Source organism: Molothrus aeneus, chromosome 5 (genome assembly GCF_037042795.1).
Source record: "Molothrus aeneus isolate 106 chromosome 5, BPBGC_Maene_1.0, whole genome shotgun sequence".
Taxonomy (NCBI): Eukaryota; Metazoa; Chordata; class Aves; order Passeriformes; family Icteridae; genus Molothrus; species Molothrus aeneus.
This window is the reverse complement of record NC_089650.1, coordinates 9,462,680-9,489,408: the sequence shown is the minus strand read 5'-3', so window position 1 is coordinate 9,489,408 and position 26,729 is coordinate 9,462,680. Positions and strand designations below refer to the sequence as shown.

Here is a 26,729-nt window from a genome sequence, read left to right as displayed (position 1 = left end):
ACAAATAACATGAAAGGGTAGCAAAGGTACTTGGGGGCAGCCCTTGATTTTGTGGTAGTTCAATTTCAGAGCATGATACTGATTCTAAGCTCAGCATTACATCTCCCCAGCCCAAGCCAGCCCTGAAAATTTGTGGTAAATATCAAAGTCCAAGTTAGCACTGCACACACCACTCTCCTCATGGCTCCCTAGCAAAGTCCTCTCACCACAGTTTCAGCTAGAATGCCTTTTGTTTACAATTTCACCAGCTGAAAGACTCTTTTGAGAACACAAAAAAAAACCCAAAAAAAAAAAAAAAAAAAAAAAAAAAAAGAAGGGAAAGAAAGAAAGCTGAAGAGGCCACTATGAGGATCTAATCTATGGCTAAGACCACCCCTTGCCTGGCAGCCTGCATTGCCATCAGCTGTATGCATGGTGAGCACATTGGGGTTTAGATCAGCTGTCGGTGCCTTCTCCCTCATTAGCATGGATAAAGGCGCTGCCTGGGCCGGGTGTGCAGCATTCCTCAGCATGCCAGCTGCAGCTCCATCCCAGGGCATCCTCTGGGCCTGGAGAATTAATTAGTTCTGATAGTCACCCTGCTTCAAAATGATGGCTGTCATAACCCTGCAGATAAAATTACACACCCCTGGCATTTTCCACATTGTCCATTCAGGCTCTCCGTAGGCCACCGTGGGCTTCCTCAGATGTATGGCACTGGAAAGATTTAACTTGCCATACCCTTTTTTTTTTTTTTTTTAATATCTCTTTGTTATGTTCCAATTAAGTCTGTGTTAATCAAAGGCAGTATTTCCCAAATATTCCCCCCTCCTTTCCCCAAGCCTCCTCCTAGGCAACTTGGTTGTTTGTACCCCCCTTCCTCCCACCTACAATTAGCATTCAGACGTTTCTCTCAGCAGAGCCAAAGCCTCCCTCCCCCTAGGAAGCTTTCTTCTTATGAACACATTTTATATTTCCCTACCCCTCTGCAAGGTGCTTTAGCCAGTTTCCAAACAAAGAGCAAAGTGACTTCCCTCAGACATGTGGAGCCTCCAACTGTATTCAAACACCCCTGTGACAGTTTTCCTGCTGTGACTGGCTCTAAAACAGAAGCCACATACAGTAAAAAAACAATAATTCATTGATTTTCTTCTGCTTACTTCCAAATTACCAAGTAAGAATATCAAATTTAGCTCAATACTGCCCTCACCCTTGGCACTCTGTACGATCTCACTAAATAGGCTGCACCCCTGGGAGAGGAGCTGAGCTGCAGGAAAGCAATACCAGCTTTTATCATGTGAAGCTCACAAATGTTTAGGCTGCAATGAGAGCGTTCTTTGAAAGTAGTCTTGTCTCTTTCTTATTTCTTCCTCTGAAATGGTGCTTTGGCAATATGATTGTGAAATGGCTGAGCTTTGTATGAGTCCCTGAGACCTCATCACGTGAAGCTCAGTCACCTCTGGTTGAGTGAGCTTCACGTTCTGAAAGTTAAGGAGAACAAAATACAATGCAAGCTATGTGATCAATATTCAGTTAAAATTTTTTTAAATGCAGGAAGCTGAGTAGTCATCAAAACTGTGTAGAACAAAGCAAGCACTGCAACCATCATGTCTATATCTCTGCTGATTTTGATTTAGTTTTGAACTGACCTCAAAAACCTGGCTCTGGGAAGGAGCAACTACCTCATGGTGCTGCTGAAATAAGCACAAACATTATTTTCAAAAACATCTACATAAATGAGCCATCGCATTTTCTCTTGTTAGTTGATATTTACAGCACAGAAATAGAAGCAGTAACTTGGGGAGAGGCAGTAGGTGGATGAAGAAAGTAAAAGGACAACTAGTTTATAATTACCTAAAGTAGTAGCATCCAGTCCATGAATGCAATAGCAAAGCAGAGCAAAACTGTGACACGCAAAAGGGAATGCCCCAGCACATGGTACTTCCAGTTTTGAGGTACACACAGTGACCCTTAATAATCTTTTTCACCAGGCTGCTTGCAACCTGAAAGTTTCCAGAGGTTCAGGGGTGATTAGAAGCTGAGACAGGGTGATCTGAGGAGGGAGGCTTGGCTGGGCTCCCCATGCCAAACTGATCCTGGATTTCAGGAAGCCACTCCCTGGCAGGCTGGCACTGCTGGCAGACACCCTGCCACCCTGCACAGGCTGCTTCAAGCACTGAGGTGACACCTTCCTGTTGGGGAAGATGAAACAGGAAAGCCTTATAAATGTGATTGTCTGGCAGAAGATTTTGAGAATATGGAAACTATAAGCAAGATTGAAATGAAAGCAAGCTTTGAGATACCTCAGTTACTGAACAACTGGAAAACAATGGTGTGGCCAGCTGAAGGTAATCCCCTTTTGATGAAACAATACCCTCTGTTTGCAGACAAGTCCAAGGGTCAGAACAGACCCTATCAGCTTGGAAAAAGGGGTCCAAAGGGAAGTTTTTAGGGTTTAAAATACAACACAGTATGGTAATGTAGTGATTCATATAGGCTGTATGTAAATGCTATAGGATTTGTATCTTGTATTCAATTGGTTAGTGAGAATTAGAATATTCAACACAGAAGAAGATTTATTGTATTGTAATGGGAACCTCGCTCTCTGATCCTCTTTTACTCTCTCATCCCCTTTACCACACTTTTGCCTTTTTTCTCTTTCCCACCCTCTTTCCTTCTCTCAGGCCTGCTCTGAGCTGAGGCTGGCAGCTCCCAGCAGGGCCCTGCACCCAGGCCCTTTGCAACAAACCACAAGTTCCAAGACCTGGCTTCAGAGATCTCTTTTCTCCATCCATCCTGACTGTGCCACCCCAACGCTCCTACACCTTCCCACCCCCAGGGCCCCATCCTGTGTTCCAGGTGACCTCTCAGTCTGAATTTCTGCCCAAAGTGGGGCAGGAGCCAGCCAGGTAGGGTTGTAGAGCTGTTCAGAACCTGGCAGTCTCCATGAAGGAGGAAAATGCCCGTCAGCAGCAGGAGGAAAGGATGGCTGGCCCCTCTGGAACAAGGAAAGCAGCCACCATAGCAGTTAGTGAGGAGGCCATGGCCTGATGAGAGGGGAGAGGAAGGAAAGGGAAAAAGAGTTTACTTCACACAAGTGCCTATACAAGAGGCAAGAGCAGATAACAAGAGAGCTGATGCTGTTACTTTTTATCTCAGCCCACAGGACAGGAAAGGGACGTGGTTGATTTACAGCTCCTTTCACCACTGTGGTAACAGGCAGGAGACCCAGCTGACCCCAGGCTGCTGAAGGAGCTGTCAGCTCCTGCCAGAACCCACACAGAGATTCAGGGACACAGGGACCAGGCTGAGGGCTTTGCCCAGGTGGCACTGACCCTGCCCAGACAGCCACTCTGCCCAAGTGGGAGCGTGAATTGCACTCCCAAACTCCCCCACAAAGAATGGGATGTGGCCATGGGCTACCACTGCCCTGAAGAGAAGATCCTCCAGGATTCTGCTTTTGGAGTAAAACCTGAGCCATCCCTTCCACCAGGGAAGGGACAGGAAAGATTAAACTTGCCAAACCTTTTTTTTTTTTTTTTAATATCTCCAGATTGTACATTGTGTGCAAAGCCAAAGTAAGGTGAAACCTTGACCTCAGACAGAAGAAACATCCCTTCTAAGGAACCTACCTACTGTCAGCATGTCCATCTCAACCCTGGCTGCTATCATGGCTGCATAAACAAGGAAGGATTTACTTTCCTCATCATATAGAGAAAGGAACAGGATTTGATGAGTGCACAGGAAACACCTTGCCCTGCCATCCCAGTGATTTTGCAGAGTTGCTTTAGAGCATGTAACAAAAGTAGATGGGTTTGTACATTATGTTGTATGTTTATCACCACTCAGTTCTTTAGGAAGACCACACATATTTAAAGATAGGGTGTTATGAAGCACAGCTTTGTATTAAGGCACCCTTAAGGAGCACCTTCTAATGACAGAAAAAAATTCTAATGTTGGAGGACCAGGCAAAGCTGACAAACTGGAGGGAGCCACATTTTTGGGAATTTGAGACATGAGAGAACCTGCACAAGGCTGACCAGAGCAGTGGCAAAGAGCAGCACTAGAAATGAGCTGAAAAACTCTGAGAAGAAAGAGAGTCTTCCTTTTGGCAAATCTGAATATTCATCTCTCCCAACCACACTTAAGTAATACAACTAAATCAATTTTCCTCTGCTTAGCTCCAGAAAATCAGTCAAAGTTATTTCACAAAAATAGCAAAAGGGGAGAGAAATATGCCCCTTTTGATGTAGCTAACCAAATCGGGAAGAGGTTCCTTTGGCCTCCTGAGATAAAATGCATAGTATTTCTCCAAGAACCACACTGGGGTGACCTACCCTTATGGTATTAGGGCTGATAAGCCAACTTCCAGAGATCCTTTGCTCTCCCTTAGATCAGTTGAATAACTGTAATAATAAGCAGCCCAGTAGCTATTCCAGCCTCCTATCCATGCTCATCTAAAATCATCCTCTGTCATAACAGTTCAGTGTCCTTGGGTTTGTACTGTCAGCAGCTCCAGAGAGAGGAATAAATGATGGGAGCCCTGTCAGGATATCCTGTCATTCAGTGAGGGAGGCTTTATTCAGCTTTCCAGTGAAGCTTTCAGCAAATACCCTGCATTTTGGAAACTCTCCTGCCTAGACAAGTTCTGCATGCCTTATCCTTCGCTCATTTACCTTGGGGAAGACAAGAGCCCTGTTAAAAGAATTTGCCTGAGAATGCAGAAAAAACAGCACCTCTAACAATCATTTCATGTCAAAATTTGAATTTTCATGCTTGGACGGCTCTGAAAGAAAAAAAGTCCAGTTCAGAATGGAAAAAAGTCCAGGGTTTTTATTCTTTTTTGCTTTTTTGGTTGCAATGAAACTCTGTTTGACATCACAAGTCCAAGATGAGGTAAGAAGCAGATTTTTACATAATGGATTATTATTTGTCTGGTTTACTCTGTGTTATAGAGAGAACAGTTATCAGATACTGTATCTTATGGCAGAAAAACCCACTTTAACAGTCACTGGTGCATATGACAATGAATTATAACCTGAGAGTTCTGTAATTCAGTCCTCTGAAATAACAGAAATGCATCAGTTTATTCTGTATGAGAATTTGGAATGATATAGCATGAGTACACTGAAAAAGTCCCTAAAACTGCATATGTGGTAAAAGACTGTAAATTATGCATTTATCAAAAGAAATTGATTGGGATTTCTGGTAAGTCAGAAGATGAAAGCAGAATTTTTTCTATAGCAAAAATTATCTGTTCTTCCTAACTAAAAGGAGAAAAAGCTATTTTAGACGGGTAAGGGATAAAAATTGAAGGAATTGAGCTATGTAAAGTAATAACACAAAGTTATAAACATAATTAAAGGGTTTGTAGACCTTTGGGAGAGTGGTGCATTTGTCATGTACAAATCCTGTGAATCTGTGGAATTTCACAACATCTGTTTTCACCACTCTTGTAGAGAGGCAGAACAGATTTAGAAAAGGAAACAAAAAGAGAGGAATTGGAAGGGAAAAGACACTCAGGTGTTTTGTTGCTATTGTTCTTGGTTGGTTGCAGTTTTTAAATGGAAACATACACTGAAATGTACAAAAAGTACTGGGAAATATGTTTTTCTTAAAAAAAAAGGAAAAAACTAAAAAGAAGAGTCACTAAAAAGTCAACTTTCTTCCATTTTCTCTAAAAACAAAAAGGGAAAATGAGGAATTGGGAGAAACTAGAAATAATGTTACCACTCCAAAACAAATAGTGTTTTACAGCTGGTGGTAGAGAAAGGGCATAAGTTATTTTTATTTAAATTTTTCCTTTTCAAAACACCCAATTAATTTTATTGTTCCAAAAATGAAATTTTGTGGAGTGCCTTTTTGATGATAACCAAATTTCTTTTCAAGCTGTATTCACTTTACACCCACATCTGGGAAAAGTCACATTTCTACTTCAAAGACACCTGAAAAGCACATACACAACAAAAGGGTTTCACTAACCAAATATTTCACTGTTACCCAGGGCAGATTTCAACAGTGCACTCATAAAACTAAAATTTGACAACTAAATAGCTGAAATGGGCTTGTTTGTGGGTGGTGGCAATCCCACATAGTGACTCAGAGGTTATGGAGCTAAATCTCCTTATCAGTGTCTGTGATACATCCTCACACACTTTGCTGCTGAAATGTCCAGCTGTGAGGCTGAGAAAGTGCTGAGTGAGGGCTTCGTCCAGGACCACCATGGGACGTGCAGAAATCCTGCCCAAGGTGCCAGGGCACCCACCCAGACCAGCTGTGAGGTTCTGCAGAGGCTGCAGCATCCTGTGAGTGCCCAGAAGGTCTGTGCTGCCCAGGGTCATGTTGCTGGTTTTTAAAAACCATACTCTGAATTAGGTCATTTCTCACCATTTGTGAATGGGGAACTTACTTCCACAAATACCAACAAGAAAGAAGATAAAGCCAGCATTAGATGCAGTTCAGAAAAGACTTACTGCTTTAAAATACACACATCAAAACAGGTTTATAAAAATCCAAAAAATAAAACAAAACAAACAAAAAAAAATTTAAAAAACCAAACCAACCAAAACCAAACAAATACACAAACAAAACAAAAACAAAAGGAAGAAAAAAAAAACCAAACAAAATGGGGCTGCTCTTCTCTGCATGCTGTGATGGGGTCAGGCACAAAACCTCCACCAGATCTGAATGCAAAGCAAGAGGTCATTCTTTGACACCAACCTAAAAATACCAGCCACAGCCCTTTAGATGAGTATGCTGGTGCTGATTTAATTTTGCCTCCTCCACACCTTGTTTAATTTTGCCTTTGAGTGGGGAAGGCACTTGTCAGCAGCTTTGGAACTAACTCTCCCTAGGCTGATGCTGTCTCTGTCACTTGGGTTTAAGTCTGACAAACTTAGAATTTGTTGATAAAACGCTGTTAGGAAAAATATTACACTGAGGATGGTTTATCCTGCAGTGGTTGAACATATTTTGTGCAGACAAAGCTCCTGCACAGCACCAATATGTGGTCTATTACCTAGTTTAGCTCCAAAACAAGGAGCTTCTGCTGAACAGAAAAAAGAACTTTGTGAGTGAGCACAAAGCTGAGTTAAACTTGTAATTTTTCAGCAATGCCACTTGGGGTAGTGCTTTTCCTTCTTGTTAATTATTCTGCTCCTATTGCAGGTGAAGAAGCAGTGTGATCAAAAGCTGCTCATTAGAATGAAAACCAAATGTGTGCCTTGCTCTTTAAACCTTGACACCCAGTGCCCTGCTGGTTACACCAAAATTACCAACGGGACTGGGACACCAGACTGCAGGTATCTCCTCTGTCAGAGCTTTTCTCATTAATATAGTTTTCTAATATTAATTAATATTAATGAAATTATTTTTTCAAATATTTTACTATTAGAAATATTAATTTTCTACTTAATGGTAGTTTTCTAATATTAATTTATATTAATATTTTTCCTAATATTAATTATAAAATATTAACACATGTCAAAAATTCTCTAGTCTATGCAATTTTCTTATGGAATATTTACCATTGGCTTCACCAACTCCAGAACTCAAGCTGCATTCAGGGTGTTTGATGCTTGAAGTTAAACAGCAAGTGATATAAGAGGAAAATAAACATTGCTATTGATGGTTTAACAGATTTTCTCTTGAATAGAATCATGGTCTCCTCTATATTTATTCTGCATACGTGATATTAATGATACAAAAATATATTATAAATTTATATACGATATTTAGGTGTTAATCTTATATATCATATAAATAAAGTATTTTTCACACTTCTAAGTCAGGGAGTTGTGGGGGTGAAGGGCAAGAAGAGATATATCAAAACCAATTTGACATCTTGCCCCCATTCCACCTGGGGAAAAGAAGAGGTATTTTAGAGAAAATATAACTACTTTAGAGAAAATGTAACTATTTTCAGCTTACTTAGACTTTCAAGAACCTTGATATTAAACAATTTTTAAAATACTGTTTCAAATCAAAAATTAGAGAAATGGGCTGTATTTAGGCTGGGGTAGGAAGATAAATACACTGTTCAAAAGAAATAGCTCTAAGGATCTTTTTAGACCTTGACCTCCAATGCATGTTTTAATGAAGAAGAAAAAAGGTAGATCAATGCAACCAAGCTTAAAGTTCTCTTTTCTGCCACTGAAAGAAGAACTTAAGAATTTTGTTTCCCCCTCCACAGGAGGCTTTTAAGAATTTTAAAACAGCTCTAACATTTTTTTTCCCCACAGGTATTACCTGGAAACTAAAACACACACACTTTCTTTTCCGGGTTGTCGGCACCGTTGTGTGAAGGAATTTGAGCAACCTGAGTGCTGCAAGGGACACTGGGGCCCAGACTGCATGGGTGAGTTGTTTTGGGCTTTGGGGTTTTATTTTGATACAGAATTTGAACAGAAATAAGGCAGCAAGTTTTCTTCTTTTCAGAAATTATTGCTGTGAGAAGTTTGTTCCTCAGAGCTTGTTATAAAAGGTGAAATAAATAGCAGTTTTCAGCTAAAATTTAGGGGATTTGAAGGAAAACAGATATTCAGATTTTCATTCACAAAGAAAAATGCATAGAAAAATGTAAAGAGCCTCAGAAAACATCCTAGATGTTGAGATTTTCAAAACAAATCATTGCAGTCAATGCCTGCACAATTATTTCATTCAGGAGGGCCACCAAAAAGGATTTTAAAACTTAAGATTTACAACCACAAATTAAATGCTTCATTTCTGGTCAAAACCACCTCCATCTGCATCTGAAATATTTCCAAATCTCTTTAATTCTTGATTTTGTGATGCAGGGAGGATCTTCTCTTTTAGGTCAACTTGAAACTATTTCTTTAACTGCCTGTGAATGCTGAAGGCCATTACTTGAAGGAAGGGAATCAGGAGTGCCTCCCCTCCTGCTGCCCCTTTTCTCAGGAAAAGCTTTTCAGCATCTCCACACATGCATCAAATCTCAGGCTACCAAGATGGGCATCGAGACCCACAGAGGAAGTTTCCCTGCCCAGCCAGAGTGTTTCCTCCTTTAGTTAATGGCCTCAGGGTCTGTTTCAATGCCTGTGAAGTCCTTTGTCCACAATTTTTTTTAAAAAAATGTATAATTTTAGCCCAAGCTGTTATTTAGACACCAGAGATTTATCTACTAGAGGCAAATAGTAGATAAATGGATAAGTCACACCAATGATTTATCTACTAGAGGAAAGCAGCTCAAAGCAGCTTCAAGGGAAAAGCCAGGCAGAGAGCTGAGTGCACAGTGTGTGGTCATGTCTACTGCAGAGAGTCACACTTGGGGGGTGGTTTAACCTCCCCACCTCCAAATGCAGCCCAGGAGCTCATCCTGCCATGATCAGGGTGCTCTGGGCAGCCACACAGTGTTTCTGGAGGGACATCAGAGCCCCTGCCCCAGAGTCAGAGCCCTGCCTGCACCACTGTGTGAAGGAGGCTGCCAAGGCAAGGAAGCCCTCTCTTCCTTTGGACAAACTTCCTGACCCCAAAAAAGCAAAGAATCAAGGTCTCAGCATTGTTTCTGCTTTCATTTGGAGGGAAAAAATATCTTTAAGTTATCACAACCTCTGTAATAGAATATGGCACAAGTTGAAATATTTGGAGGAAAGACGGTCCTTCCTGAGGCTGGGCAAAAATCCCTGACTAGGGGCTTGCTTTACATTTATCATTTGATGGCAAGGACAAAATTAGGTCTTAGACATCACTCTGACTTCCTTAAATGATAGCACATGCTGAAACACACAGTGTGAATGAAAAATCTTTTGTCTCCTTCCCTCCCCACGAAGCACACCAAGCCATCCAGCTGCACGCCAATCCCTCTGCAAAAAGCCATAAAGCCAAAAAGAGAAAAGCACAGGATCAGAAAAGATCCAGGGGGAAAGAGCACTGCCTTTCAACACTGCCAGTATCATCCAGCCACAGCTACTACAGCTGGTGGAGTTCAGGTGCAGCAGGAGCTGCTCCCTACCCCAGCACAGGTTCCCATTCTTGGCAAATTATTTCCATGGCTCCTAAGAAAAGCCTGGGTACCAACTGAAAGGTGTATGGCATGACCAACTGAGCAGAAGAACTGTAAAAATAAAGGGGAGGGGGGGGGGGAATGTTCAAAGAAAAAAATAAAGGCCAAGAGGAAAAATACTACATTTAATACTATCAAATCATATGGTTCAAAATACTTCTTTTCAAGTACTACTCACTGCTTCAGCCTCACAGGGAGTCAGGTGAAGAGAAGTATTTTAAGAGGCCCTATTTGATAACATTTGGAAAGTGCTGAATTTATGTCCATGAAGGGGAAAAAAATGCTGATAGATTTAGGTTCTTTTGGCCTAGATTCAAAGATTTGGCCTTCACTGACAGCTGTTAAGAGATAATAAGCAAGAGTATCTCTTTCTTACTGCTTTTCAAAAAGCATCCTCAATAAAAGCAAAGGTCTGGCCTGTCCCCAGGGTGGCAGCAGGGGACTGTGCCAGCCCTGCTCCAGTGTCCCAGCACTGCCTCCTGTGGCCCTGCTGGCTGCAGGAAGCTCTTTATCTGCCTGGCCAAACTTGTTCAACAATCTGGTAATTTACCCCACTGCTGATAAAGCTGTCCCTTGGTGCTGGTATCAAAACAAGAGACAAGATGCAGTGAAGACAAGGAGTGTAATGAATGCCAAGGGCAAAAATAAAACCTGCTTTGGTAACAATTTTAAAGTAACTTTTCGTAGGAATTATACCATGAACTCTGAGTTTTCTCTATCCTTGCACATTCAATAAAAGCATCAATGCAAATATATTTTTTTCTATTCTGTGCAACTATTGAACAGCTGCCATGAATCTTTAAGATTTAGCTGTCATATGGTAGCCAGAAAACAACATTCACTAAAAGCCACTTTAAAGATTAAAGGATATGTATTTATTACTTTCCCTCATTTGTAGTTATTTAACCTAAATTCTTAAAATATCTTATTATTTCAGCATGTATGAGATAAACACCACTCAAATTTTCATCTTTAAATTTATTGCTTTTTCAAAAGAAGCTTAGGCAGATGCAGTAGACCTCAGACTACATTAAGGAATAAATTAAGAAATATTAAAAGCTGGTATAAAGCCAGAGCTTTCAGTAGAATTAAGTGTACACATATGCACATCCACTTATTTGCTCATCACTCTTTCCAAATCAAATTCATTCTTACTAAAATTTCCACATTACCTAAATATTCTAAACCAGGATTAACTATGCAGGGGGAGCATAAATCCAGTAGTGTCCATCCCCACCCACACAGAACGAACTCTGAGACTCTCTATAAGAAATAAATCCTCTAGTAAGGTACAGCAGAGTAACTGTGCTGCCAGTAGGAGTTTGATATATTTAGATAGCACCTGCAACAAAATTACGGTACTTAATGGGAATTCTAATTACAGGAAGGAAAGGCTTATGGAAGAGAGTTAATACATCATTTCCAAGGAGGGGCAGGACAACTGTGAAAAACAAGGGTATCCCTACAGGAGAGAAATCCTGACAGAATGATCTGACTAAAACCACTGTAATATACATTTCCTGTAGGCAATCTTTCAGTAAAGATTTGAATCTTGAAACCATTCAGACAAAACAATTAGACTAATTTTATTATAAATATGGTCATTTTTTTCTTATATCTTCCTGCTGGCTGGGGTTTTTGTTCAGACTGTCTCACCTTCTCCACTGCTGCCTGTAGCCATGGTTGTAGCACCAGAGGCACTGAAGAGCATAACACACCTTTGGCACACAAATTTGATTAGTGACCACAGCCCCTTGGACAGGATTTGGTTGTGAGATATCTAGATATTTCAATTTCCAAGATCATTTTAATAAATAATCACAGTATTATGAAGGCAGTAGGGAAAAGGAAAAATTTCCCATGTAAAGAAAATGCAATTTTTGGTGAGGGGGGAAAAAAGGCTTATTAAACCCTAACTTAGCATCAAATAAAATCCTGAGAGCAAATTATCAATCCATCAGAGTTACATCAACACACAGGAGTGTTCAGGCAAGCTCCACTTATGCCAGAAAAGCCAACAGCTGAGGGCATGGCAGACAGAGGTGGATCAGCAGGAACAAAACCATGTGGTACTTTAGAATAAGAGAATTATTTTTTGTTCAATTCTTTGACCACATCTGTGGGGGTCCCAGTTGTTGGTTTCTCTGGGTCCAGATTGAAGGCACTTGAGATGGTAGTTCATGTTTAGACTCAAATGTTTATTATTTCTTATCAGTAAATCAGTCTCACTACTGTGAGTTTGGCAGCAAGGCACAAAATGGCCAACAATCTCTTGTTACAAGGTCTTTTCAGACTAAACTATCCAATTAAGACCTGACACCTAGATTATTTTCCCTTTGAACCCAATAACTGATCCCACAGAGCTGCAATGCAGAATTTCTGCCCAATTACAAAATGCCACCCAAACCCACGGAGAAGAAGGAAGAAGAATCATGAAGAAGGAATTCAGGATGACCCCCTGTGCCCTTCATCTTGCTCCCATCCACAACATACTAAAAATCCCAAAACCTAAATTTCTCACCAAGTGATACACCTACACTACTCCCTATGATCTATTTCACACTTTAGTGGATTCCAGTCTATCTTGAAGTCTGGGAAACTTTCTCCATGAATGAGGGTCAAAGTCAGTGCCTCCCCTGGGGGTCAGGGCACCCCAGAGCACACAGAGAAATATTCCCTGTGGGTTTCCACACACAGTCACCAACCTGAGTTCCCAGAGAAGAGAGAGTGGTGGTCTCTGCTGATGCTAAGATTCTAGTGAAGAGATTCAGGCAGCTGTGCCCCAGAGTCCCTGGCTGGCCCAAAACCCTGCAGCTGCCAAGGTGGTCGGTCACCTGTGTGCAAGGGGAGCACAAGGGTCACAGCAAGGTGACTGATGGCTCAAACATGGTCATTTCCAGCATGTCCAGGGGGAGCTGCATCACCGTGCAACGGGAGAGGACGCTGCTCGCAGGGCATGGCTGGGAATGGAACATGCACTTGTCCGGTAGGTCCTCTCTTTTAAAAGAAAAACAAATCAACAATAGCATGTAGGCTGTCCTAAGGAGTAATGCATGCCCTACTCTATAAATACATTAAAGGAAAACGTTCCAGAAACAGCAGTGATGATCAGCTTGGAGTTCACTTTTTTGCTTGGATTGTATTAATCTTCACACTATTATTTCTCCAGACTTAAGTGTGTTCAGGGGGAATTATGAAGAAATTCTTTCACCTTGCCTTCCTGAGAGAGGTGTTTTGATTTCCTCTGTTTTTAAAATTGTGCTCTGTTCCTGTTTTATAAATTTTAAACTTGTGACTTTTTTTCCCTAAATAGCAAGAACTTATACATGGGGCTATACTCTCCATACATTGCTCCTTTGCTGAGAGTGCAAGGTGTAGTGCTTAACCTCAGGCAAATAGATTTTTAATAAAAAAATTCAAATTAATCTTTTTTACCTCCCCCTCTACTGGTTCATCCTTACTTCACATCAAAAATACTCTTCTGGGGACATATGAAAAAGAGACAGAGGTAGAAGCAGCCAGAAAATACAACCCAACAATTGTAAGCCTGATTTGGACATTAGGCTTATTTTACTTTATTGTTACCTTGATATTTAGAATATCTGATTTGAAGAGCTACAGGTTATTTTTTAAAAAGATGTGGAAGCAAGATTGCTCAAAAGACAATGTTTTCCAGATTGCAGTAGCTATTGATTGAAACTGTCATGGTTTTTTATTTTGGCAGCAAAAGATGCTGTTTTCAGCCTGCTAAGCATATATCTGTCTGTATAGAGATAGATGAGAAACTTAAGTTTTGCTTTCCATTGTGTAATTCACAGAAAGGATTTGGTGGGACAGCCTGTGAAAAATGTGCTGAAGACAATTTATTCGGTCCTGACTGTACATCAGGTAAATTTGAACTTGCTTTATTTGATTAGAGAAAAGAAGGGGGTGAAAGCTGTATTCAGACTCTAAGAAATCACAGTGAAATGGGTAGAGGACCCAAAGAGCTCCCAGTAAGAGCTGCTGTCTGCCTCAGAGAACACATGGGGAAAGTGAGATCTTTGCTCTAATTTGTGCCAGGGAGATATAAGTTCTGTCAAAAGTGTGATGAAGGATGTGTTTACTTTATTTTAGGGGTTTGGGTGGTTGATGAATTCACTGATTAGTCACACATCTATCAGAAGTGGAAGTCTCAAGGAGCAATTAAAGCCAAGTACACTTTCTAAAATGTTTATGTATCATAAGTGTATATATGCATATAACATTTTATACTTTTGCCCGCTTCTTAATGGTCTCTGCTATTTTACCTTCCTGACCCTTGATGAAAATCACACTGAAAAACCAGAAAAGTGCCTGAATTTTTTTTTTTTAAATAGTCTTATTCTTAAGTGGTAATAGTTGCTTATCTCAAAGTAAAACACCTTTTCTTCCCTCAAGATCTACATAATGTTACTTTTGAGGAGTTTCAAATGATCTCAATTTAAATAATCTGTGTCAGCCTTTCTACACTAATTCTACACCACTGCTTGCTCAAAGGCCCTTTTTCTATCAGATGTCCACTGGATGCCAGTGTTGATACATAGAAATGTAACTGAGCCAGAATTTTCATGAAAATAGAGTACTCTAATGCATTTAATATCATAAATGTAATTATTTTCCTAAAAGTTACTGGTGGATTCAATTACATATTAATTCAAGCGATATTTTACACTTCAGCTGTCAGATATTTGAGCTCCTCCAAGTGTTCCAAAATAAATAAAATATAAACAATGTTCATTTGTGGCTGCTTTTCAGTAATACCTTAGACATTCCTGGTTTTTATATTATGACTATTAACATAGGTAGGAAGTTGTTAATTAATTAGTTCAGGCAATTTGCATGAACACAAGTATGTTTTTAAAGGGGAAGAGGATATGCTACATCACTGCAGCTTAAACATGAAGTCAGCAATACAATTCTGTACCTCTTTTGGACTTTTCCAAGTGTAACTCTAAATGTCCTTTTTAAAAAGCATCATTGCCATAATTCAAACAGTTATAAAGCTTTTTCAGAATATTTAAGGCTTCAAAAATTATTTTTAGAGGGTCTCAGTTGCCTGGACTGTGAATGCATCATCTTGTGTGCATATTGTTACTGGGTTTATAAGCAGAATATAACCAGAAATGAGAGACTACAGGAAGAGAGAAGTCTGAGACTTCTACAGTGATTAATTATGCTTTTAACTAAATAAATTCTGTTTAGGGAGGAGAAAAAAAAAAGTCTTAAATGTCATCTCTTCTTGAGGTTCATGAGAGGTACAGAGTTGAAGCAAAACCAAGCAATAGGTTAACTGACACTAAAGAGGTCTATGTTACACATTATAACCAATTTTGGCTTCAGATTGTCAAATTTTGCAAGTTTTATGACATTAGCAATGAATCGGTTTGGTGTTTACAGTGTGTGTTCTGCAGATTTTCACACTTTGGGCTGAAAAGACTTCGTGTGCTATTTATGATGTATGCAACTGCAAGTACTGATCACCTCACCTATAAATTCAGGCCCTCGGGTCAGAGCTTGGTTTGGCCAAAGCTGCTGGCCAGGACACACCTTGCTATGAGCAATGATGGCTTTCCAAGCACCATCCTTGTTCAGCAAAGCAAATCCATTTCTCCCTGTAGTTTGTGGCTGCGTTCATGGAGTGTGCAACAGTGGGATCGCAGGGGATGGGAGCTGCACTTGCTTGTCTGGATACAAAGGGCTCCGCTGCGACCAGCGTAAGTAGCATTTTCCACAGGAGATGAATTCAACAGCTGTGATACAGGTGGAACTGGTGAGGATGAACTGGTCTCAGGTGGGTCATGCAAGAGCAAGCAAACCTTATCAGTTTCTCTGGGTCTGGGTTGAAGGCACTTGAGATGGGAGTTTCATGCTTGGACTCAGCTGTTTATTATTTCTTATCAGTAAATCAGTCTCACAACCATGAGTTCGGCAGCAAGGCACAAAATGGCCAACAATCTCTTGTTACAAGGCCTTTTAAGAATAAACTATCCAATTAAGAACTGACACCTAGATTATTTTCCCTTTTAATCCAATAACTCATCCCAAGGAGCCCCCAATGCAGACTTTTCTGCCTAATTACAAAATGCCACCCAAACCCATGGAGAAGAAGGAAGAAGAAGCATGAAGAAGAAACCCAGGTTCTTGTTCTAGGTGCTTTTGGCTTGCCATGATCATGAGGGGCAGGAGTCAGCATGAGAGGAATAGCAGAGGGGAGGAGATTTGGTCAATGGATGTTCAAGGGGTTAGGCCTTTGTTTGGGTAGCATGTTGGCCTAAGTCATTGGAGGCTGATGGTGGTGATTAATAGGCTGTATAATGTAATGTTAGTTCATAGGTGCTTGCATGAGGACAGGAGCCCTGTGTCCTCCATCTTGCTTCCATCCACAACATACTAAATCCCAAAATCTTAAATTTCTCACCAAGTGATACACCTGCACTACTCTCTAGGACCTATTTCACACTTTTGTGGGTTCCAGTCTATCTTGAAGTCTAGGGAACTTTCTCCATGACTGAGGGTCAAAGTCATTGCTACCCTGGGGGTCAGGGCACCCCAGAGCAGAGAAATGTTCCTGGTGCCCTGGGTTTCCACAGAATCCCAAAGCCTGAGAGCGTGCAGGCACAGCTTAACCTGTCTCCCTGTGTCCCTCAGCCGTGGCCGAGTGTGAGGTGCTGCGGTGCCCTGCCCACTCCAGGTGTGCTGCCTCAGGGGAGGATGGAAAACAGCTGGAATGCACCTGCCTGCCCGGCTTCCACAGGGACAGTACACAATGTGAACGTGAGTAATTCCCCTGTCTGCCCCAACTCTTTAAATACACCACCATTAGTGTTATATCTCAGATATGAAATGTGCTTTTGAGCCACATCTCACCATCTAATTTTTCTTTTGGGTTCGTATCCCAAAGCACAGACTAGATTCCTTCAGGAAGAACCAAAATCCTAAAATGTGCTTCAGAAGTCCATCCATCCAATTGCTAACTAGCTACAGTCCATGCAGACTAAATGCATTCAGACTAAACCTAGTCAACCCCCTTGAAACACATTAGGTGGGTGCTGGGTCATCAGTGCTTACAAATCCACTGCTGTCACATCCCTCTGCTTGGTACAGTTCAGCCTCAGAGCTTGCTTCCCTAACAACAGCAACCAAGGGCTTTATTCAGCAAGCATCCTGTGACAGCTCAGTTCCATCAGCAAGCACAAACTCCACAGGCAAGTAAAGCTCATTTTAGCTTTCCTGTTTTTCGTGAAACAAAGCTGATAGCATCCCAGCTACAGGTAAACTCTACCTTATAAGGTACCTCTATAAAGAGATGTCTTTATAGAGAGAAGACTCTATAGAGGCAAGACTCAACTTGCCATTCAATGCCCAAATTAACTGTATAAGAGTCAGATTTTCTTTTCCCTACTCACTTTATGTCTTATGGTACCAGTCCTCCTTTCCAGACTAATTGCAACCAAGAATATTGTTTAATCTGATGCTGGAAGCACAATTTAGAAGAGGTTGGCTCAGATCAGTCTCAGCTGAGGGGAAATCAAGGGAGAAAAGAGGAGAAAACAGTGAGAAGCACCACTTTTTAGGTGTCTCCAGGGCATGCTATCTTCTAGATACACATAACTGTAACCTAACATGGACACAGAGTTGTGAGAAGATGCTCTCCAAGCACTGCTTGATCTTGAAAAAGAACAAGCAACGCTATTGCCTCAAAAAAAATGGTCCATGAAAATAACTAGTGAGCTTCTAGTGCCATCCTAAAAGCAGAAGAGCATGGAAGACTAAAGTACCTGCTGGACAGTTTTCCATACAGCTGAACTGATGACATTATGCTGTTTAACTACCGGAAAGAAAACAGCAAAGGCCTATTGTATTGAGAAATATTTTCCAGCTGATCTAACATGTGCTTGAAGCTTGCACAGACCTTGTACCTCCCACCTGACCTTCTCTAGTTAAAGCCCATGAGAGAACAAGGAAATAGTTGTGATGTTTTAATGAGCACGTTACATGCTTTAATCTGTTTATAACTCGATTTGCCAAGTTAAGAGATCATTTCTGCTCAAAAGCAAACAGTTGGTTGCTATGTTAGCATAAACACATTCCTCCCTTCCATCTCCACATGGCCACAACACTTCAGACTTGGCTGTGTGAAAAGTTTAGTCTGCCCAGGCTTTGTTTAGCATGGAGGTGGCTCTGGTAAATCCTTGTCCTCAATTTTAGAACTGTGGGCAATGATCGATTTACTTTGCTCCTTTTTTCACAAGCTATCAACCCGTGCTCCAACAAGGTCTGTGATCCTAACGCTGACTGCATTTACCTCGGGCCAAACCAGCACAAATGCACCTGTGGAGAAGGTTACACAGGGGATGGTCAAATCTGCCTGCCCATAGACCCCTGCCAGGCAGCACATGGGGGCTGCCCTGCACAGTCCAGCATCTGCATCTACGATGGTCCAGGAAAGGTCAGTGCAACTGCCCAAGAAGAAATAATGCTTCCTCTCCAAAAAGAAACCCTGGGGGAATGGAAACAGCTCCCAAGGAAATCAAATGCTATTCCTAGCTTTACCATAAGCCATGCTGTTGACCAGGAGGGAGTCCTTTTAGCTCCTCTCTGAAAATAGGAATGGCAATAGTGTTGTTTTTTCTGGGACTGTTTTGGCTCTGATTTGCCTCCCCAAAATGGAGGCAAGTGAAATAAATCTTCTCCCTGTTAAATTTTGTCTCTCTGACACAGGGGACTTGTAAAACCAGCAGGGTCCTTATACTGGTACCACATATACATGTCTAAATTTGGTTTATTTAGGAAAGAAGCAATCTGAGTCTTTGAAAACAATCAATGAACAGCACTTTACAAAGACTACATATTATTCATGGTGTTGGGAACTGGCTCCAGTTTTTGTATGTAAAACTCACACCATCAAAAAAGCAAGGCTTCAAATGGCCTGGTTTGCTTGGATACCCTGAAGAGCCAAAAAGGGACTTGATAATTCAGGGTTCTTTTGCAGTTCACGGTCATGTCTCAATGAAGCATACATGGCTAAAACACAAGCTGGTGTGTACAAATATAAGCTTCATATCTGAGTCTGAACTCACCAGGTGATTAACTAAGACACTGTGTTTCAAGCCCTAGTTTCAGAAATTATGCTGAAATCCACAATTTGTGCACAGCTAATTTTTTCTCCCCTCTCTCATCCTTCTGATTTAGTCCCACTGTGAGTGCAAGGAGCATTATACCAACTTTGTACCTGGGAAAGGCTGCAGCATGATGGACAGCTGTGAAACAAACAACACCTGCCACAAAAAAGCCAAATGCTTAACAGTTGCACCAGGACAGATTACGTGAGTCTTTTTGCTTGTGAAATTTTCTCACAGTTTCTCCCTCCTTCCCTAGTAAATGGGCTGCTAAAACAAAGCCTGTAGATGGACACCTCCTGAAGTTATCTTTAATGGCTTCTTTATCAAGGACAAATCACAAGATTTAATGGGGTTAGGGCCATTAACACAGTGATAGATTTCAGCAGACCATTTGCTAATACCTCTTAAGTTTTATTTTTAAAGCACTCAGAGGTCATTTCTACACTAGTAAATAAAAGGGGCCAAAACCTCTTTTCTTCAGGGCAAGCAGCATTGTCTGTCTCACAGCTAAAGTCTCTTCCAAAACAGAGTAACTTTCTCTTGGCAGCTGTCCCTGGCACATGCTCTCCCTTCAACTGTGCCTGGGCACTGCCAGGGAAAATGCTCCTTGGTGTGGGCCAGAAACACGCCAGGCAGCATGCTGAAAATTAATCAGCATTAATTATGGGCTAGCACTGGAGCCCTGCCTCTTCTGAGTGCACTAATTCAGACACAACCAGGGAATCTGCCCCCCAAGCTGTGAAAGCAACACCAACCCCAGCAGGTTCCTTAAAACCTTGAGTCAAGCAAGGGGGAAACTGCAAAACCTCTGTCAGACTTGGCTTTTGCTGTACAGAAATATGGCGCATGGATGTCAGGAAAAAGGCACTAAACTCCACAAAGCTCTCTTAAAACACAGAACTTGGCTTATGTGTTTCTACAGCCCAGTGATGGCAGGCACTGGGTTAAAGAGCTGTGCCTGAAATGGCAGTTTTTGGGAGCTGAGAGCTTGAACATGAAGGACAATACAGGCCATTTGTTGTAAGTTATGAACAGGTATCACCTAGATTCATAGGCAGAAAGCATTCTCTCAGGAGAGCATTCTCATTGCCACTCCTTGTGCCATCATGCAGCTTTCACTGGCAGGGTAGTACCAGCACCACTTCTGCATCAGATATTGTGCATTTCAGAGAAATTTATCTAGAATATCCCCTGGCTCTCTTCTACAGCAAAATGTGCTACTCAGACTGTTCACTACAGACTCACACAACACTTCGTATAGAGTACTGCCATGCTGCACAACAGCAGCTGAAATTTTGAAATAAAATTCCAAATCAGGAGCTTTTTTTTTTCCCTAATTAGTCAATGTTTCACCATTGCAAAACAATTTTTGAAAGCTGAGAAAGTTTTGAGAATCTTAGAATTAAAATTTTATTACTGGGGATGGAAAAGAACAATAAAAATTCTCTGCACATAATTCATTTAATGGCACAAAAAGTACAGAAGAATAGAGTGGGATTGAAACAAAACTTGAGCTAAGGAAAATCCTTTTATGAAAGAGGAACTTTAAAATAGAAAAGCATTAATTTGTAAATGCGGGCACAAAAAATACGTTCCGGTAAATGACAGACTGTATTTTGGCTGCATCTCAGATTATAAATGTATTTTGGGAGGGCTTTTTTGGTAGTTTTTATTTGTTTGTTTTCTAAAACAAAGAGCTATAACAGAGGCCCCAAAACTGCACTGTTTCCTTTCTATTTTTGTTTTGTTTTGGGTTTTTTAGGGATACAGTTGTGCTATTAGCTTTCCTCACACAGACAGTTCTACTTTCTCCAGAACCAAATTATTTGTACAGGAATAAATCTCTCATACAGGCAAAGATGTAAAAACCCCAAACATTTGTTTTGTGAATATAACACAGCAACCTCCTCAAAAATCACAATTGCCTTTGTCTTATGTTCCCATGTAGATTTTTCCTTGAATGAGTGCTGACATTTTCTCTGGTGTAGCTTTAGCTACACATTAGCTGAACATTAAGCATGTTCAGCTTGCCCAGGAGCTAAGAAGCTCCAACCAGGGCAGAATTACACTGCATATTAGATCATAACCTCTCTGGTTTCCAAGGAGAGCTGCCCTACTGTCAGTTAAACTCTATTATTTTCTCTTAATGCCACTCTTATTTTTCCTCTAGGTCTTCAATGTGGAAATTAGTAGCTTCATAAACCAAAACTCTATTATATTATAGAGGGTTTTGGTAAAATGGAGACAGAAAGCTGAGCTTTTCTCTTCCAGAGAAATAGTTTTTTCTTCCCTGAATAAGCTGAAGTGGTGACAATTCCCATCTTTTCCAGTCCTGCTGGCCTTCCCCATGCCCAGCCACAGAAAGTCAATTCCTCCATCAGAAGGAGTGAGGAAGCACACTGGTTGAAGGGTTCAATCCCATGCAGTAGGTGCCAATATGCAATTGCTCAATGCTTTCCTTTGGCACACAAATCCAAACTATGTCACTTGGATGCCCACTCAGTTATGAGCAATATTGTCCTCAGGACAGGAGTTTCAAACCATGCAGGCATTTCTGCAGTTCACTGTGCCCCCAGAAATGATAACCAAAAAAGTTATTATGTTTAAACACCTTCTTCTTTGTGAACATTGGATGAAAAAGAGAGGAGAGCTTTAGTTTGAAACCCAGATCTGATTTGTGCCATATTTCAAGGGTAGTTCCTTTTTTCTACTTTGCTATTTCTCAGCTCCTTTGAAGCCTCAGTTGCTTTCTTCTCTGTTCAGAAGTGGAAGGGAGCTACCTACAGCAATTCAGCAATATTTGCTCCACCAGAAAAAAATGGATCAGCTCCCAAGGAGCAGCTGTTCCTCTCTCCCAGCTGTAAACCCTTAATCCAGGCTCCACAATCATACTCTCTCTGCTCAAGAGATCCCCTTAGAAAGAAGTGGATTCACCCTCAGAATAGCATCCTAAAAATTTAGGTTGCTTTCAGACTGCCATTTTTACCCAGGATCAGATTCAAAGCTTGATACTCTTGGCCAAAATCTCAACACTCCTCTGAGCCTCTATGCAGCTCCCCAGACTGCAGGGACTTGTGGGGACTTTCCAATAATGTTGCTCTCACTAGAGAAACAGCTGCAGCAGAGACCATGCATGGGAAAAAGGAGAGGGTCTGGCATCTGGCTGGTGCTGCTGTGGGGTGTTAGGGGCAGGGGTGGGGTTTTAACAACCAGCACATGCAAATGAGCAGTTACAGAAAGAGCATCTTTTGCTGACATGAAGTAATGTTTCTTCTCCAGTGATTAGGAAAAAAATATCCAGAGAGATGAACCACTGTGCTTAGAGCGTATACGAATATTGAAAATGCTGCAGACTTAACTGGGAAGGGTACTGTTAATCCAGTGTCTGTCTGTCCATCTCATGGGCACTGTGATCTGGGTCTGCTTTAGACACCCAGAGTACTGGGTCAGGCACACCCCACTGCCACCTCCCGCAGGCTGGAGTCCCCAGGAGACAGACAGGGTGTTACATAGGAGATGCTATTTCCAGAAGAGAGACAGCAGCAGCAACACGTACATCTAAAAAAGCACAAGACTTTGCACTGCAGCAGAAAAAAAACCCCAAAAAGGTAATGTTAAAAGTACAAGTATTAATGCCCAAAATGGTGGCATTTTAAAGGGCAGGGTAAAAAGCCACCACTTTGTTTTGTTGAAAGGAAAAAAACTTGTTCTACAAAACCAATGCAGCTATTGCAAGGACTGATGAGCTGCTATCTTATAGTATATTTTTGCCCCTGACAAGGAGAGACTGATGCATCTGACTCCATCTTATTAGAAGGCTAATTAATTACTTTATTATACTATATTATTCTATACTATAATACATTACATCTCAACTGAATCTGCCAGGCACTCAACTTTGCCCAACAAACTCAACCCAACGCCACTGAGTCTCATGACTGTCAACCAACAGTCCCGACACACACACACGATAGGCCCTGATAGGCCAAGGAAACAAAACACCATCACTTGGGGCAAACAATCTCCACATTGCATTCTACACAGGCACAGCAAATGAGATAAGACCTGTTTTTCCTTTTTCTGAGGTTCAGAGAATGTGAACCTCAGAAATATTCTTGGGAGGAACCGTGCCTTGCTTTTCTCTGTGAGGAGAAATGTGGCTACACCATCACCTCCCTTAACTACCATTAATCCTGCCAAATCCCACGTCACGAGTGAGCTCTTCACAAAACAGACTCCCTGCTGCAAGAGCCACACCTGACCCATTTATGCTCTGCTCTCTCCTCACCCCCAAACAGGGTAGGTGTTGTCACCTTATTGCAAAAGTTCCATACTTTCTTGGTGATTTCTCATGGGCACCTCCTCGCAGCACTGACTCTTTCTTCTTCACAGCACAGCCAACAAACTCCAACTCTCTCCTCACCCAGCTAACCCAATCTTTTATAGCACTCATCCTTACTGGACACAGCTGTGGCCTGTTAAGGGCAGGCCTGTTCCTAATCTTTGGTGTTCAGTACAGCTGCAACTCCTCAGGGGTGAGATTGCCTTCTGCACTACCTTTATTTTCTTACATTCTATCCCCCCACGGGTAAGTTCAGTAGATTTCTGGGCTCCAGCAGCCACAACACTTTTGGAAACAGAGGCTGCACATAGCCTCTATTCAAATGTCCTGCAGGACAGACACTGCTGTCTCCCGGCCCAGCTAACAAGAGCCCACCACACCAGGCAAGCAGCCGCCAGGCTGCCCCACACACTGACACACTTCACAGCGTGCAGAAGCAGAGAGTTAGCCACAGTGCACCAGTGCTTCCTGGAAATGCCTTCAGAGGAGCAGTAGGTGACACCTGGTGCCAGTTTATTGAGAGGCACAGCTGAAATGCCAATCCCTTCCCAGGTGCACGTGCCAGGAGGGCTCCGTGGGGAACGGGTTCGTGTGCCATGGGAACATCGTGGAGCGCCTCCAGGAGCTGAGTGCACAAGTGGGAGGAGAGTGGCAGGGCAAGCTGACATCCAGCCTCCTGCTCCTGGGTGAGTGCCCTGGTTTGATAAAGAAGTGAGTTTTTTGGGAGGTTGTGGAGGTTCAGTAACTGAACACAAGCAGAGCCCAGGGGGCTGATCCTGCCCTGTCTGCCCCCCACAGCATGAGAGCACACATGCTGCCCACTGCAAAGCACCTAAGACCATCTGAAGCTGCTCTGCTCCTCACACCATGAATGCAGAGTGCAAGAACTTCCAGGCAGAAGTGCTAACCCTGTTCCACAACCACTCACACATCGTTTAACATCACCAGTGGATTGTGCCCCACAGTGTAGCAAGTGGGGTTACCCTGCTTCTTCTCCCTGCCCCCATTGTTTTGGGCAAATGAGGTTTGGCCTAGAGTGACACACACTAGTCCATCAAAAACACTGGCATTCCCAGTTACCTGGTGAACTGAACAACCTAACAGCCTTCATCATCTTCTCTATGGCCAAAAATTTGAGGTATGAACAAACACTGCTAAAATTGAGCTGGATCTTTGACTTAAACTTGTAAATGTGGGGGAAAAAATCCTTCTCTTTAATATAATATGCTCAGTCCCACGAGCTCAGTAATTAAAATAAACACCATGAACTCCTGAATAGAAGGAATAAGAATCCCCCATAGCTGGCCAAGGTCAAAACCTGGCAGAGCCTTTCATACTCAATGCTGAGGATCAATATCCATTGCCTCAGCAGTGAGAGTTCAGTTGCAGTTTCTCTCTGCATTGCTCCTCACATGTCTGAAAAGTGCCCAGCATGCTGAATTAACAATAACCCAGATTTCATGCGCTTTGGCTAAGTTTTGGACATAAATGTGCCACACGATCTACTTGCCAGAAGCTACAAAGACACATTAACCACTAACCAGGTTAACTTAAAACATGTTCACTCCACACTGGTGTCTTTCAAAAGCTAAGAATTTATAGATGTTTTGTAGGACAGCACATTAATTTTGAGATACATTCTCTGTACAATACATCTGTAACAACTATAAAGATTTTTTCAGTTCTGATTTTATACCTCTAGAAAAAGAGCTGGATATCAGAAATATTTAATGCCTTCAGCTGCAGAACCAGTGTTCTCTCATGCTGCTGCCTTGGATACAGAAACAGCCTCTGGGTAGTAAATGAATCCTAATTAACTTTCAGTGCATCTAGTTTTGACTACCTGATATTTGCAGTACCAGCAGGTTATCAGCTGCATATTTCTCACCCCATAGAGACTGAACTGATTTAAATCAGAAGGCTGTCTTCCTGTAAGGACACATCCCCAAAGAAGCTGCTGGTTCTGTGTCCTTGCTCTGGCCTGCATGCCACAGAATCCAGGCTGCCAGAAGCATCCTGAAAGTTTTGCCTCATTTTGTATCAAATATGCAGCAGCACCTGGATTTCACATCCCATCTGTCTCTCATCTTTTAATGGCTTGTATTTTAGAACCTTAAATTAATATTTAATAATCAGATACTATTGTTGCTTAATTCTCCCTTCACAGCTTTGCACAGTCCCTTTGGCAAGTGAGGTTTTCAATAGGCATTTAAACTTTTTTTGTTCCCTCTTCTCATAAGAAAATACCTATGAATGGCAGCTGAGCACTCTGGGACCATTTACTGTGCTTGTACCAACAAACAAGGGACTCAAAGGCACAAATGTAAGTAAACAAGAGAAAAGGTTTCACATTTGGGGGATTTGGCTTCTGCAGAAATCTCATCTGTGTTATAAGTGTTTTGATTCAGCAGATACAAATAATTTGCTCTAGTACACTTCCAGTCACATTTGAATCTAGGGCCACAGGCTGCATTATTCCCACTTTAAAGAAAAACAAAATAATTTGCTGAGTTAGGGTGGAACACTGTCACACCCCAAGCTAAGTTTTGGGTTTTCTTACATGACCATGCTCAAAGTCTTTTCACTCAGCTGAGCCCGGGGTTGAACTAAGATCTGAATTGTCAGCAGCAAGGCCTGCAGGTCACCTTTATCACAAGGGGAATAAAAAAATGATGGCTTTAATGAAAAAAAACAAAAAAGACACTGACATGTAAGTAGCACCTTCCACTGACAGCAGGACAGTTCTGGAGGCGCCTGCTGCTCATGCTGGGACATAGGGGTACAATGTGAGCTGAACCAAAACCAAGAGTCTCCACTCTTTTCAGACTCCATCACCTCACTTCAGGGTAAAATACGTAATTTCAGAGTGTACAACTGAAGAAAACAAAAAAGTATTCACCATGGTGGTTTTTTTTGTTTTTGTTTTTTTTTTTTTTTTTTTTTTTTTTTAAATAAAGCCTCCATTGAAGTGAATCTCTGTTCCTCTGCTTTTCTAGGTAAAGGATCTTCTGAAAAATAAACAGAAAGCCCAGTACTTCCTTAAACTCCATATTATTGCAGGTCAGCTGAACACCAGTAGCTTGACTAATGCTAATGTAATATATACATTGACTGGCAAGTCAGGAGAGATATCAAAGGGAGAAAAGGTAAGTGGCCCTCCAGCCTGCCACAGCAGGGACAGTGCTCTCTGTTCCCTCCACAAGGAGTAGGAAAGATCTTCCTGCAGGGAGACATCAGGGTGAAG

General features: G+C 41.7%; 1 protein-coding gene across 1 annotated transcript in view; it reads left to right on the top strand.

Annotated features, from left to right (window-relative positions):
• Nucleotides 1–4,791: 4,791 nt before the first annotated feature.
• Nucleotides 4,792–26,729, top strand: part of STAB2 (stabilin 2) — an 82,080-nt gene continuing 60,142 nt past the window's right edge. Inside the window, 12 exon segments of the mRNA XM_066549796.1 lie at nucleotides 4,792–4,875; nucleotides 7,147–7,280; nucleotides 8,220–8,335; nucleotides 12,901–12,986; nucleotides 13,819–13,888; nucleotides 15,640–15,735; nucleotides 16,670–16,795; nucleotides 18,274–18,470; nucleotides 19,214–19,347; nucleotides 24,038–24,171; nucleotides 25,726–25,808; nucleotides 26,482–26,631. Of these exon segments, the coding sequence (XP_066405893.1) occupies nucleotides 4,792–4,875; nucleotides 7,147–7,280; nucleotides 8,220–8,335; nucleotides 12,901–12,986; nucleotides 13,819–13,888; nucleotides 15,640–15,735; nucleotides 16,670–16,795; nucleotides 18,274–18,470; nucleotides 19,214–19,347; nucleotides 24,038–24,171; nucleotides 25,726–25,808; nucleotides 26,482–26,631 (1,410 nt within the window).